The sequence below is a fragment of the Cibotium barometz genome, chromosome 43, assembly GCF_041138505.1.
Source record: "Cibotium barometz isolate CiBa-2024 chromosome 43, ASM4113850v1, whole genome shotgun sequence".
Classification (NCBI taxonomy): Eukaryota; Viridiplantae; Streptophyta; class Polypodiopsida; order Cyatheales; family Cibotiaceae; genus Cibotium; species Cibotium barometz.
This window is the reverse complement of record NC_141088.1, coordinates 22018577-22034530: the sequence shown is the minus strand read 5'-3', so window position 1 is coordinate 22034530 and position 15954 is coordinate 22018577. Positions and strand designations below refer to the sequence as shown.

The following is a 15954-nucleotide window of genomic DNA, read 5'->3' as shown; positions in this document are numbered from 1 at the left end:
CTGTAATAAAATTAGGCTCTTGCCTGAGCATCCCACTTTAAAAAAAACTTAACAATGTCATAGTCACCAAGCACACTATATGTTTGCCCTCATCTCATTTGCAACCATCAGGGTGTTCAACATCAAAGACCATCAAAGAATGGCATCTCAAAAAGGAGTGGACCAAACCATAGTGGTTTTTCATGACACCTGCATTGAGAATTACATAATGGTTTCATGACACCTATGTTGTCATCCAATCAACTGATAGAACAAAATGCTGAATTTATAAAAAATGATTTTAAGTAACAGCTTTTCTGATACAAAGCATTACCTTAATTTGCAAGTATGGGTTCCCCAACATGGTGTTATCCTATCAACTGATAAAATAAAATGCTCAAATTGTAATTTTTTTAGATACAGATTTTCTGATACAAAGCATATTACCTTTATTTGCAATTGTAAGTTCCCCAACATTTTTCTTAGTGCAACTGGCCCTGGCAGACAGTGTGATTGCATGCGCCATAAAAAAGTGTGCATTTTTCCATGCATTGGTGTGTTGCAAATGCGTGAACAGACTCTCTTCTCATATATGAAAATTTTCAAGTTCATGCAAAGGGGTTGGCTGAGCAAAAAGACCAGAAACGCAGCTATTCTGTATGCAAGCTGCATGCAGTGGTGCACCAAATTCTGCCAGACAGAGACCTGTTGCTGCAAGATGAGTTGTAAAAGCCCTCTGTGAGCAAACCATGTCAAAGCTTCATGGATAACCATAAACCCTTGAGAAACTCATGTGCTTGGAAGCGCCTTTGTGAGAGACTCGCTCACCCAGAGCCCTCCAGTTTAAGGAAATATTTTTAGTATTAATCGCACTAGCTTATGCTCTGCATGTTACATAATTATTTCTTAGGGATGCATGCTGTAGGGGTGTAGGAGTCCCAGCCATGGTTATGATTCACAGTAACACGCAGCCCATGTCTGCCAGTGGGCCTCTTGTTTGATGAAACAGTATTATTTCTTGGTGACCCTTCATATTGATTTGTATTTTCCTCGGCCTCTGATAGTTGTCTATGTCTCTGCATGCCTGTAGTGGGTGGTGGCCTCAAATGATTAAAAAGTAGACCAGCTGATCTTGAGGTGGGCATTTGAGGTTGATGGGATGGTCGAGGGGAGACAGGACCACTAGAGCAGTAGTGTGCGGATCGCAGTGCTGACTGGGCTGGACCATGAACATGCTCACTGCAATAGACACATCAATATCATAAATTGGTTGCGTTCAGGTCAGAAAACCTTACATGCTAGCTGCAATACACATGTCAACATCATAAATTGGTCGCATTCAGGTCGGAAATGCTTTACTTTGTGGTGCCATGGCATGCATAGAATTACATACTGGGTTCAGTACTCAAAAAAACAATACTCCCATCTTTCTTGAAGTCCACTGACCTCAACTGTATTCCAGCAGCATTCCAGGGTGGCGTGCCAGCAAGGCATTCCAGCTCCTTTGAAACAATCTTCGCCATTATGCCCTACATTGCATGGTAATTGAGAACCAGAAACGCCACGAAAGCCAGATTTTCTATCCAATTAAGACACTGCAATAGGTATGTTAAGAAACGTTACCTGGGATAGTGTACCACTGACAGATTGCACAAAGGAATCCGACCCGCTGTCTAATTGCATAAAAGGGTGCTCTAGTAACATTGTTGCTGATGGACGTTTAGCAGGATCTCTTTGCAGACAAAGACTCACAAAATCTTGTCCGATTGGTGATAATGAATCCGGAATTGGGACATCGTGGCAATTCATCACCTTGAACATCGCTGCATACTGGACAATAAAACAAGTATTTTAAGACCCTTCTGCAAGCTTTTTTTACACTAAGCTATGCTTTACATGCTCACACTAGAAATGACTGGACAGGGTCTTTTAGTCCTAGCAACTGTAAAACTACTAGCCTACTGGCCTACTGGCCTAATGGCCTTTGGCCAAACAGCATTCTAATGAGCAGTCTGCATAGCCAGATTCTAGAGTCTGCTAGCTTAAGTGTTGCACCATTCTTCAATGCCATCATAGCATAAAGGTTCCAACCCCCAAAGAGCTGTGTAGCCAGTACGTGCTGACGCATGTTGATTCTTGGATATGTGAAAGCCTCTTTACAAGTTGACTGTTTCAGTTAGTTCCTCAGATGTTCCCTAAGGTACCCTTGCTCTCATTGTGTTTTCTTCCTTGAGATTCGTCGATAGTAGCAGTTTTTCTCTGCCTGTAGGCACCAAGTGAGTGCCCGTCTGTAGGTGGTGTTTTTTGCTGTGGCCAAGGCCACACATCAAGGGGTGCACCAGCGGGGATTCAAACTGATGATCCACACCACTACACTGCCACCCCATTGGCCTTGCTCCAATGTGTTACATGAGATTATATGGGAGACATTCCAAAGCTCACCCCTTCATATTGGAACCATGGAGGTTTTCCAGATGCCATCTCTATCACTGTACAACCAAGACTCCAAATATCCACCGCAAGTTCGAAGCCTGAATTATTCTGTAGGATTACCTGTGAAATGCAAAAGCAAGCCCATAAGTTTTTCCATATGGGTGGTGCAATGAGAAGTGAAATAAACAAAAGAACACAACATGGCAGGTGAATGCATGCTACCTCTGGTGCCATCCAGTAAGGGCTTCCCTTGAAGGAAAGTGGAGCTGTCTCTTTACCAATCTGCAAGGCACGACATATCATGGTGAAGTTTAACACAATTTCTGCTAGAATTGGTGCAAATTTTGATTCCCACCAGCCATAGAATTTACAATGCAAAACATAAAGACAAAACGCTATACCATTATAAATTTTGGACCTGTAGACCAATGAGAGATGTTAAGATCTTTTTCTGGGCTTGCATTGGTCAGGTTCAACGGTTGATCCGAAACTTTCTTAGAGCTGGTAGTGATGGGAGGGTTGTGCAAGCCAAGATGCCCTGGAGAGTGATCATCCATCCTTGACACCGGGGAGGGGGGGGGCAGTGGGTGGCATCATAGGCCTCTCTATTCAGAGCTGTGCCCTTTTGGGCAAGTTGATAGTTCGTGGACTTCTTCGAACTAGCAAGCCTTGGAAGGACTTTCTCCTAGACCCGCACCCCCATTTTGGGAGGTCTCTAGCCCCAGAGTACGAGATGGATTTTAATGGAGATGCAAGGCAACTAGCAAAAGGAAAGGAAATCAAGATTGATACGTCCACATGGGTGTCCAAGCTAGTGCCACTTAGACAGTTTTGTTTCAGTGTTAAGACACAATAGAAAGAACTAAGAAGAGCTCTTGCTATTTTAATGTGGAAATATGTACTAACAAGGACACAAATTGAATATTGAATGTGTGAGTTCGAAATGATTATTTCTCTAAGAAAGGTAGCAAGGACAACCCCAAACCAACATCCTTTCCATCAAAATTTAAAAAAATAACTAATTGCTTCCTTGCAATGTGATAGGAATATCTAGCTGCTTCTGAGGAAGGGCTTTAACCCTGCATTTGAAGACAGATTTGCAGCTAGCCTCCTGCGAGCTTCGGACTGCCTAATAACTAATTGCTTCCTTGTAATGTGATAGGAATATCTAGCTGCTTCTGAGGAAGGGCTTTAGCCCTGCATTTGAAGACAGATTTGCAGCTAGCCTCCTGCGAGCTTCGGACTGCCTCAGGCCGGCCCTTCAGCAGTCCATTCCAGTTTCATCAGAGGAGCGCCTCCATCAGCCCTTGATATGGAACCCAAAACCCCCTAGTCTATTTACCCAGTGGTCATATGTTGGGAGGCCTGTCGGCACGTATTGTGGGGAGCTTTGAGTATGGGCCCATCGAAGACTAGCTTCTTTATAGACAGCTTCTCCTGGAGGCCCAAGAGAGGAGCCTCACTAGGATACAAGGCAGGGACAAACTTAGCCTTCACATAGACCCCCTAGTCTATTTACCCAGTGGTCGTATGTTGGGAGGCCTGTCGGCACGTATTGTGGGGAGCTTTGAGTATGGGCCCATCGAAGACTAGCTTCTTTATAGACAGCTTCTCCTGGAGGCCCAAGAGAGGAGCCTCACTAGGATACAAGGCAAGGACAAACTTAGCCTTCACATATACACCCCCCCCGCACCCCCCCCCCCGGGCGCAGTGGTTTGGAGTTTTCACTAGACATGACATACCCTTGGCCGTCCATGGTGCTGATGAGAGCTCCGCCTTCCTCACCTTCTCTATCGGACCACATGGCAGCCTCAATAGAGAAGAGCCCCCTTTTGGAGGATTGTAGTCGATGCACCTTACAAAGGGTGAGGGTGATTGGTTTCCATTAACGTAGCTGGTACATAGACCCTCCACCGGCCAAGGTGGCCAAAGAGGGATTCTGGTGGTTATGGCTATGGGAGGGTCGCCCTCTCACACGAATTCAATGGGATCCAGGAGAGTGGACATGGCACGATCCATTTGCTAGAGAATAGGCTCCAGGCACCCCTTTCTTTGCTTACACCGTGCGGCTGGGCCGCAAGATCCAGATGCCTGCAATTGAGGGCACTCCAGCAGCAACAGCGGGGCACTGGCAGTCCAAGGGCTTCCCTCCTCAGTTCCTCTTAGATTTCTAAATGAGGTGGTGGGATAGTTTTCAGCCGTGAAAGATTATTCTCTTTCTATGGCAGTTGACACATCGAAGCCTCGTGATTTTGGCACTTGGCTGGCCACATCAGAGGTAGGCCATCAATTTGTTTGAGGTGTGGCCATCTTTAGGAGTCCCAACCACATTGCCTTTGGGATTGCCCAAAGGCTCAGCAGGTTTGGCAAAGGATTCTCCGCATTTTCACTACGACGATGAACACCCCCCCCCCCCCCCCCCCGGGGCAACGGGCCCCACACAGTTACTTGGGGCACAATTTCTTGGGCAACTGAGGCCGAGGCCACCATGGCATATGAGGAAGATGGTGGGGGCCTTGCCTTGTAGGTTTCTAATCTCTGTATCTCTACAATTCCAGTTTCCATACCCCTCTTTTGATCCCGGTTCCTACCAGAGATGAGAGATTTGTAGCACTATTGCTGCGTGGCATCTTTTGAAAGCTTGTTGTAGTGAGGCCATCGAGGGCACCCTCACCCCGCCAGCGGGCTTGATATCATTCATATCCTCCATGGACATTGGAGGAAGCTTGAAGGTAGCTCCGATTGCGTTCAGAAGAACTGCAAGGCCATCCTGCGGATTTGGCGTCACGGCCCTGTTCTCACTGACAGTAGCAGCGGTGAGCCCACTTGGCATTATAGACCACTTGTGTAGTTGTTCCTCCCCTCCCCCCCCCCCCCTTGTATGAGGTAGCCTTCTCCTCCCAAAGTGGCCAAATATGGGAAAATAGCACCCTTCTCAGTTTCCTTGATTATCACTTCCCTCTATGGATACGAGTTTGTACTTTGCGACCTCTAGACAACTGAGGGGCTGCATTTGTCATTTATCTCCATTGGTTGACAGGCAGTGCAACATGGGAGATCAGCCAAAAATAAAGTGTAACTTTCTGGCTACTGCTTTCTAAATTCCCCCCTCACCTAGGTGTCAACAGGAAAGTCTGAAGAGTGGGGTGGGACCACCTCTCTCGTATGCCGCCAAACCCGCTCACATGTATCCATCACCTGAGAGGATAGGGGGGCATCCATGAGAAAGGAACGGAAGAAATCCGTGGCAATGGCTCGCACTTCGGAAAGGGGGAAAGGGGTGGGCAGGGGGGGGATCAGCAATTGTGGATCCATCCTGGCCTCGCAATCTGTGGATACCATCCCTCCGCCTGTGCGGGCCTGTAATCTCAAGGAAATATCCAGTGACCCTGTCTCCCACCTCGGTCCAAAAGGAAGCTCTAGCATATTATCTATACTTCACCCTCCGCTCCTCAATGGAGCTAAGCTCTGCATGGGCTGCAGCCATCTAGGCCTCAATCCACAAGCTATCCAGAGTACTCTCTTGAAGCCACTGCAGGGAGGTAAAGCTCCGACGGATTCTCCTCTCCTGCTCTCTGAAGCAGCCAATCTAATTTGTGGGGCTCCTGCAACAAACTCCTAATCTCTCTGTAAGGCTTGTGTCCAAAGCCCATGCAGTGAAACAGTGTGGAAATCCAGGCTCTCTCAAATCTCCTCAATCTTGCTCCTAATCTTGGAATCCTGTCTGGGCATCTGGGTGCTCAAATGTATGTCCTGCCTCGATGGGTCCTCTAGGGAGAGACTGACAGGTGCATGATAGGAGAAAGTAGTGCCTGCAAGAATACCAACCATGCCACCTCATCCACAAGCCCACTCATCCACATAAAACCGGTCTAAGCTAGAAAAGTTGGCGCTTGTACCCTCCTGTCGGGAAGCACAGCCTCCCAGGGCTACATCCGAACTTCGGTAAATGCCAAGGGTCTTGTCCCCTCAAAACCATAATAGCTCGTCTGACGCCGAGTACTCTGGGCCTAGAACTGTGACCCTGCCACCTCCAAGTTTGTGAATGGGAGAGTAAGTTAGGGTTAGGTTAATTCATGTGGGAGACATACGCAGAGAAGAACAAGGGAGAGAGAGAGAGAGAGAGTTGTGGGGATAAGTCAACTCATGAGGCATGAGTGTGTGACTCCCCTATCACACATGTATATTGCACTAGTACACATAGTGCACTTAGTACATTAAAAGTACTAAGTGTACTATGTACTATAACTTATGGGCTTGTACACACTATAAGGGTGGGCATAACGCCTTTACCCCAACAACCTCCCACTTAAAGGCAAAGTGCCCTTAAATGAAGGAAAAGAAAAATCAGCATGTACATGATAATATACAAGGCCATATCAAGGCTGAAACTGGCCTCATCCAATGCCCATCAAGTGTCTGCAATGAGCAAACCGCTCCGGAGGCAAACTCTTTGTCAACAGATCAGCCGGGTTGTCATCCGTGTGAATCTTAACAAGCTGAATTTGCTTGTTCTCTATCACCTCTCTAATGAAGTGATACTTCACATCCACATGCTTCGTCTTTGCATGAAAGACAGGGTTCTTTGCCAATTGGATGGCACTCTGACTGTCACAATGCAACAATGGAATATCCCCTGTATAACCCAAATCAACCACTAACCGAGATAGCCATAATGCCTCCTTGCAAGCCTCTGTGGCTGCAATATACTCGGCCTCTGTAGTAGATAAGGCTGTGCACTTCTGCATCCTGGATATCCATGACACAGCACCTCCTGTGAATGTAAACACATAACCGGTAGTAGACTTCCGGTTATCTGGATGACCGGCATAATCCGAATCCGTGTAACCATGCACTAATGCATCCTGTTTGCCAAAACAAATGCACATATCCTGTGTGCCCTTCAGGTATCTCATGACACCTTTCACTGCTTCCCAATGCTTCTTGCCAGGGTTGGCCATGTATCTAGAAACCACTCCCACTGCAAATGCAATGTCCGGCCTAGTAGCAACCATGGCATACATGAGACTGCCACAAGCTGAAGCATACGGAATCTTGGCCATATCAGCCCTGTCTCTATCTGACTGTGGGCTGTCCATAGCACTGAGTTTCACATATGGAGGTAAAGGAGTACTAGTCTTCTTCCCCCCGTCCATATTGAACCTCTGCAAGACTTTGCCAATGTATTCCTTCTGAGACAAATACAATACATACTGATTTCTGTCCCGAAGTATCCGCATACCCAAAATGTGATTTGCATCACCCAAATCCTTCATATCAAAGGTTTGATGCAGCCTCTGCTTCAAGGCATCCATCTCTTTATGAGATTTCCCGGCAATCAACATATCATCAACATACAAGATGAGGATCAATAGACTGCCATCCAAAGCTTTTTTGGTGTATAAGCAGTGATCTATGTCACTTCTCCTGAATTTCTGAGATTTCATGAATGTATCAAATTTATGATACCATTCCCTTGGTGCCTGTTTGAGCCCATAAAGACTCTTTTTTCAGCTTGCATACAAGCTTCTCCTTTCCACTCACTGCATAACCCTCTGGCTGTTGCATATATATCTCCTCATGGAGATCACCGTGAAGAAAAGCAGTTTTCACATCCATCTGAATCAAGTCCAGATCATCATGCGCAACCAAAGCCAACACAGCTCTAAGTGTGGTCATTTTGACCACTGGAGAGAAGATCTCATCAAATTCCACACCATATTCTTGCTTAAAGCCCTTAGCCACTAACCTGGCTTTGTATCTTGGATTTGCATCTGGTGCAACTTTGAGCCTGTAAACCCACTTGCATGGCAAAACCTTTTTGCCTGCAGGCAAATGCACCAACTTCCAAGTTCCATTTTTATGCAGAGAATCCATCTCTGACTTCATGGCACGCTCCCAAAGAGCCTTGTCTGCCCTCTGTAAAGCCTCCTTATAACATGAGGGCTCCCCACAGTCAGTGAGCATCAAGTAGTCAACCCCTGGAACAAACCTGTCAGGGGCTCTGGAGGGTCTCGTGGACCTCCGTACCCAATGACCATCATTTGCAGGTTGCTGTCCAGCCTGCATATCACCCATTGGTGGCTCCTGTTCCATGCCATAAGGCTGAAAAATCATGCCCGGTATCTCCTCTAACTGTGGTATATCCATAGGGATATCTTCTGCCATCTCTGGCTGTCCATTTGGACCATTTTCAGCACCATTTAAGGGCTGGTTTTGCTGCTGTAATGGCTGATTTACAGCCCTTTGTTGTTGTCCATGATGTCCATCATCATCAAAGATGACTCTGCCAGGCTCCTGTTGCCTTGCAGGCTCCTTATACATGCATGTTTCATCAAAAATGACATCATTGCTGCGTATGATCTTTCTATTCATGGGATCCCAAAGTCTGTACCCCATTTCACCTCTGTCACCATATCCTAGGAATATGCATTTGTGAGACTTAGGATCAAGTTTGGTGCGCATTTCCCTGCGTATGTGCACGTACGCAACACAACCAAACACTCTCAAGTGCTTGTATGACAGAGGCTTCCCTGTCCATACTTCCTCTGGCACTTTCCCACCAAGCCTCGTGTTAGGTGACCTGTTTATAAGGTGAACGGCTGTCATAACAGCTTCAGCCCAAAAACCATGAGGTAATGCAGCATGTGACAACATAGAACGGACCTTCTCCTGAATGGTCCTGTTCATCCTCTCTGCTGTCCCGTTTTGTGGAGGATCATAAGGAGTAGAGAGCTCCCTCTTGATGCCTTTAGCATCACAAAAGTCCTGAAACTGTTTGGACATATACTCTCCACCATTGTCAGAACACAAAGCCTTCAGTGTTTTGCCAGTTTGATTCTCAACAAGAGCAACAAACTTCTCAAACACTGAGAATGTATCACTCTTCAAACGAAGAGGATAGACCCACACCTTGCGTGTGGCATCATCAATAAAAGACACAAAGTATTTTGCCCCTCCCAAAGAAAGCTGAGGCATCTCACATACATCTGTATGCACAAGCTCTAACTGAGCATCTTTCTGTCCAAGAGCTTTCTTGTGGGGGCACTGTAGTTGCCTACCATATATACAATGCTCACAAAACTGAAAACTTGAAAACTTTAGAGAAGGCAAGTAACCCAAACCAAACAATTGCTCCATTCCCTTGACACTCATGTGTCCCAACCAGCTATGCCACATAGAAATTTCCGGCAGCTCGGTTGCATTTACATTAGCATGGTGACAAACACCTGCATGCATGAAATAAAGAGTGTCCACCTTAGAGCCTCTGGCAACAACCAGTGAGCCCTTACTAATTTTCCACTTTCCACTACCAAATGTGGTAACATAATCAGCATCATCAAGCTGTCCAGTAGAAAGCAGATTCTTCTTGATCTCAGGCACATGCCTGACATCATGGAGCATAAGCTGTGAGCCATCTGAAAATACAAGCCTCACATCACCTCTGCCAAGAATCTTGCATGCATGGTTATCACCCAAATAAACCACTCCTTCATTGCCAGCAGTATACCTGACAAACAAGTCTCTGCAACCTGTGACATGAAAGGAGGCACCTGAATCAATGATCCATGAGTGCATACCATGACCACCTGTAAAAAGTGAATGGGCATCAAGTGAAGACGTAAATAGGACCTCATCCTCACTGCCACCTGCATGTGACACATTGATTTCTTCAATCTTGACTCCACTTTTGCCCTTTGGCTTTACATCTTTGGCTTCATCTTTCTCTTTGTCTTTGCCTTTTCCCTTTTCTTTTTGATCATTTTTCCATTTGTAGCATTGCTTTTTAATGTGTCCCTTCTTGCCACAATAATGGCATTCCAAATCCTTTTTGGAGCGAGACTTGCTCCTTCCCCTTTCTTGGCTTTTCTCCCTTTGCTGGGATCTCCCACGTGCATGCATTGCATTGGACTTTCCAACAGAATTGTTTTTCCTGTTCATCTCTTCTTGAAGAAGAGCACCCTCAACATCTGCATATGACAGCATAGCATTCGAATTGCTAGTGGCTATCCTGAATGTGTCCCAACTCTCTGGCAAAGTGCATAACAAAAAAGTGGCTTTGAACTCATCGTCCATTGCCAATTTTTTATTAATGACCTGGCTGACAATACCATTAAACTCATTTAGATGGGCTGTCATAGACGCCCCTTCCTTCATCTGAAGACCTATGAGTTTCTTCAACCAATACACTTTGCTTAAGGCACTTTGTTGGGCATACAAGTCCTGCAATCTCTGCCACATTCCCCAAGCTGTCTTCTCTTCACGAATGCTGAAAAGTAATGAGTCTGACACAGACAACATGATAGTAGATCTTGCCAGCTCGACTAGTACTCCTTTACCTCCATATGTGAAACTCAGTGCTATGGACAGCCCACAGTCAGATAGAGACAGGGCTGATATGGCCAAGATTCCGTATGCTTGTTGAGCTTGGCAAAGCAGCAGGCAAGACATTTATGCCTTGAATCCTCAAAAATCAGCTTGCAGTCAAGGGGCTTTTGCCCAATTTCTGTTCGGAACTGTTGTATGCAGTGTTCGTGACTGTAAAAGTCTGATTTTCACTCATTTGGACAGCCAGGAGAGCATTTATTGCTATTGTACCTGCTGGTACAGATTTGGCACAGCTTTGTGCAAGTTTGGCATGGCTGTACACTGTTTTGAGTGACCAAAAGGTTCAATTTCAGCTGCTGTACTTGCCGGTACAGGTTTGGTACATCATTGGTGAGCACTTGGTACTGCTGTACAGTACTTTGGAAGGGCAACAGAGCACATTTAAGGTGCTGTCCAAAATCTGCAGCAACCAGATTTTGTTGATTTCATCACATAAAGTGGGAGAAAAGTTGCATTTGTGCTTCCGCAGTGGGAGATAAAGCTTGGGAGAACAACTGTGAGCACTTTGTGTGCTTTTGGTGCAGTGTTTGCACATTTTGCAGGGAGTCAGGCATTGACAGGTTGCATTTTGCTATGGCAACCACAGGTGAGAGCTCTTCATTGCTTCACATCAAGAAGCTTGAAGGCTCGCATAATTATGATATTTGGCAAACCCAGTGCTACAATGTGTTGCTCCAGAAAAAGCAGCACAAGCCTATCAAAGAAAGGGGTGTAATGCCCGCTTCTCTTACTGCTGAAGAGTGGGAAGATATGGATGAGCTGGCAAGATCTACTATCATGTTGTCTGTGTCAGACTCATTACTTTTCAGCATTCGTGAAGAGAAGACAGCTTGGGGAATGTGGCAGAGATTGCAGGACTTGTATGCCCAACAGTTTGTCCTTTACCATCTGAACTGCCCGCCCTCAATCCCAGAGGGGCCAAAAGCATGGGACCAAAAGGTGTGACTCCTGCCTTGAAGAATCTTCCCGTAGCAGCGGCACGGGTACGACCCTCGGATAGATGATGCTCCTAGAGGAGGAGAATGTCAATGGGTCCACCAACTATGGCTCTGTGAAGCTCCTCTGTGAGAATCCTGTGCCTCTGCAAATAGTGCGGTCCTTCCAAACCCTGAATGTTCCATGAGACTAAAAGCGGTGGGAGGCGGAACTGTCAAAACTGCCCTCCACAGTATGCTTGAGCTTGTGTATGCTTTGTGCTTCCTACCTGATTTGTTGTGTCATCCTGAGGAGCTGGGGACACCTGGAACTACACAACCCCACGGCGTGTGGTGTGACTTGTTTGTAAACACGTCTACGTGTTGGCTTTGAGCAAGGAGACTCCATTGTAAATGTTGTAAATCATTTTATGTTTGTAAAACCCACTTTGTAAGTGACACAGGCAGGTGCTTTATTCTAAAAGGTCACCCGTGCCACTTTATTTAAGTGGAGACATCTCTTTTATTTTATTTTGAAGCTTTGTATTTTTGTAAAGAGGAGAAAGCTTTATTAATAACAAAAAAAGAAAGCATGTTTTAGCTTTTCCCCAGAGAAGCACCTTTGATATTTACACAGGCGAAGCCCTCTTGTAAATAACACACATTGACGAGTATTACAAGCGCATCAACAACTCTAGCAGCCTCTCCGACATCAAAAAAGCATCGTTGTCCTTCTGTGTACACTGTATGGAATCCGTCCAGCAGCCTCTACCAGTACTGCTGCCCGTACACCACCAGTGTTGTGCATCTGTTCCTGCTGCTGCACACTGTCAGGACTGCATCCCTCTTTGTTCATGCTGCTGTATGCTCTGTACGACTGTTTACAGGCCATAGAGAGGCCTTTCAACATTGGTACATGCTGCTGGAGTCTGCCATACAGCTCGTCTACCTGCTGAGATCACCTCCACAGCCTAGTCATACTGCCGTACAGAGGGTGTACAACTGGCTAGCGTCAACACCTCTGCACCTGAATCATAATTGGCTGAAGGAGCTTCTTCTTCATTGCCTTTGGGTCCATATCATCTCCATACTCGTGTGTGTGGACTCCGAGGGCGTCTGGGCTTGTGAGAAAAGCTACTGAAGGTTGTCATCTTCCCATTTCATCTGTGGATTCGTGGAGCATCACGATGGCAGTGTGGAGCGCATCGGAGACACTCGGAGACTGAAGAGACCGACACTGCCAGTTCGTTCCATGTATTTCACATGTCTCGAGGACTTTCCCATCTTGGATAGGTTTGTAAGTACATGTAGTGCTCTGTAAGGCCTCTTAAAGATTGGGTGCAGTACAAGGGTGGTAGCTCCACTATGCCGGTCACTTAGAGCCTTGGCAAGAGTGTTGTTCCGTAGGGAGATGAGGGTTCTGACGGGGGGGGAGGGGGGGGGGATTGTGGGGGAAACTTTCTTCTCAAGCCACTGTTTTATGTTTGCTATTTTCATGTTCATGTGGGAATATGGTGGTCCTTTGGGACACCACAGTGCTTGTACTAGAAACTGTTGAGTATTATATCATTACCAAAGGGGGAGGAAGGCCGTTCCAGGTCCACAGTGGTGTCTATTTCATTTCTCAATATGTTCTTTCTTTGTTGATGTGTAAATGGGTGAATGGTTTATAAATTTGTCATCTTGTCTTAATTTCTTATTTAATAGATGAGTTAAATTCCTTAAACACCCTAGCCGGGTTACAACATTAATGGATAGGACCTATACATATACCACTAACTCCTGCAAGGACATTCTTTGCATACTTAATCCTCTCTATATGGAGTAAAAGAAATATAAATGTCCTCATCCAATGAATTCCAATGGCCTTCAGGGATACAGCAATGTTCAAGATTTCTTCCAGCCAAGACTCACCGGTGTCTATTGTTGCCCCTCTGACGGTCAAGGGGATAGCCACAGCACTGTGTTATTTTCCTTTGGATCCCACCCAGCGCAGCAGACTGCGACATCCTATCCCTATCCCCCCCTGGGAGGGCTTTGAAGGCCTTCCATGCCCCAATAGAAGAGGATGGCTCTCTATCCCATTAAGACAACTCCATACACCCACTAGCCCCCAAAGGGCCACCCCATCTTTATCACGTCAGCACTTGCACCGCATGTGCACACCAGCACACAGGTGACCAGACACACATGCCAACTAGTCTACATTGTATGCAATTCTGTGTGCCTGAAATTCAGTAAGGAAATGAGAAGTGCATACACATACAAATGCAGCCATGATCTTGCAATGTTGTGCACAAGCACAATAAAGGAAGACAAAAATGTATATGATAATTACAAAAATAGAGTGCAAAAACAAATTATCCTTCATTAAACATGTGGTAGAAGTTGGTGTTTGCATTACAAGTTTTGCCATGCCAAAGTCTGCCAGCTTCACTTTTCCATCTTGGTCCACCAGAACATTGGCACATTTGATGTCCCTACAACATACATGCTTCAAGCTATCAGAAAGAGAATAGAAAAATTCAACTTGCTTTCTAAGATTTAAAACAAAAATCCCATCCTATAAGAGTATCTAAGATTTATAACATGCTATTAGTGTGACAGCCTCTAGAAGTCCTTTTAAAGCAAAGAATCCCATTTCACAACATAGATTTTTCCTAATAAAAAGCAAAACATATTTGAGGCGACACAAAAAAAGAAAGATGCTATAAAGGGAAAAAATAAATTTTAGGCCTCCTCATTGTAGCGATTGGTCAAAGTGGCACCATAAAGAAAGGGATCTACAAATACAATGGCTGACGTCTTAAGCCAAATAGGCTCTGTGCACATGATGTGTTTCACAGAGATCCACTCTGGACTCCTCCATTCCCTCTAAGGCCCTGATAAAGATGATCAATCTTAGCCGAGAGTTACAGCCAAGTGGGTCTCAGCTAGGACAGAGGGATCCTGGGTTCGAGCCTCCCCGAGGCTATACTTAAGGGCACCAAACCGCCAACAGATGGGTTTCTAGACCGCCTATGGACAGGGGATCTCTCAGCACCTACTACAAGCAGCGAAAAACTTCACTGATGCAGGATTTCTACCAGGAATATATATATATATATATATATGATCAATCTTTTGGAGAAATTTGGCTTCGGGTCCAAGAGGCAGATCGTCGTGTTTTCTCCTTTTTGATGTTGAATTGTCAAGATTTTGTTCTCTCTCATGTGCATCCAGCAGATGCTGCATATGAAGTTTGGAAGGCATTTGCAAATCTTTACGAGATTAAGTCTCCGGGTCGGATTTTGGCTTTGGAAAAGCAGCTTACGAATTTGTCAGTTTCTACCTTTCCATCTTTATCTACTTTCATCTTGAAGATGAAAGATCTCCGGGACAAGCTTCCTATATGTGGCAAGGATATCTCTACACAGGATATGGCTATTCGGCTCCTCTCCAAGCTTCCAAAGAGGTTTGATGCTTTCTTTCAGTCTCTTGTTTCTTCTCCTCGTCCTGTTCCAGTCACTTGGTAGGAAGTTCTCCCCTCCATTATGCAGATTGAGTCTCGCTTTGAGGAGCGGACTGGCACCTTTGGTGGTTCTGATGGAGCTTCGACTGCTCGAGATAAAGGGAAGAATCGACAAAAGAGAGGGAAAGGGGATTTTGACAAGAACTCCAAGGATAAAGACAGACAAAAATAAATCTTCTAAAAACAAGGACGTGGAGTGTCACTACTGTGGCAAGAAGGGTCATAAACAGCCCCAGTGTTACAAGAAGAAGCGGGATGGAGGAGCAAAGGACTCTACCTCTACAGTGGTGTCCCAGACCAAGAAGGATGATGGTATTCTTTTATTAGCAGGTGCTCGTCGTGTGCTGGCTCTTGTGACTTCTCAGTCACGGTCTTGGATTGTGGATAGAGGTGCTACTGTCCACATGACACCTCATCGGGATTGGTTCGAGGACTTTATTGCCAGGACAGGCAATATCACTTTGGGTGATTCTTCTTTCGTGCCGGTTCATGGACATGGCACCATCCCCATCTTCCGCTCCTCCGAGGACAAGAGGTACTTCTCTGACATTCTGTACATTCCAGCTTGGCATTTAACCTTTTGCCAGGGAGTGCTCTTACAGCTCAGGGTGCGGAGGTGATCTTCTCTCATTACGAGATTACTCTTCATGATAAGGAGACTGGTAGCATCTTGGCTCAGGGAGTCAAGGATAGTGGCTTGTACAAGTTGACCGCTTTGCTCTCTATTGG

General features: G+C 45.7%; 1 protein-coding gene across 3 annotated transcripts in view; it reads right to left on the bottom strand.

Annotated features, from left to right (window-relative positions):
• Positions 1–403: 403 nt before the first annotated feature.
• Positions 404–15954, bottom strand: part of LOC147613695 (mitogen-activated protein kinase kinase kinase YODA-like) — a 30381-nt gene continuing 14830 nt past the window's right edge. For all 3 annotated transcript variants that reach the window (XM_086781668.1, XM_086781666.1, XM_086781665.1), the window contains 6 exons: positions 14119–14194; positions 2635–2694; positions 2422–2532; positions 1603–1809; positions 1426–1508; positions 404–1218 (listed from right to left, as the gene is read on the bottom strand). In XM_086781668.1, coding sequence (XP_086637794.1) covers positions 879–1218; positions 1426–1508; positions 1603–1809; positions 2422–2532; positions 2635–2694; positions 14119–14194 — 877 coding nt within the window. In that variant the 3' untranslated portion in view covers positions 404–878. The remainder of the gene's footprint in view (positions 1219–1425; positions 1509–1602; positions 1810–2421; positions 2533–2634; positions 2695–14118; positions 14195–15954) is intronic.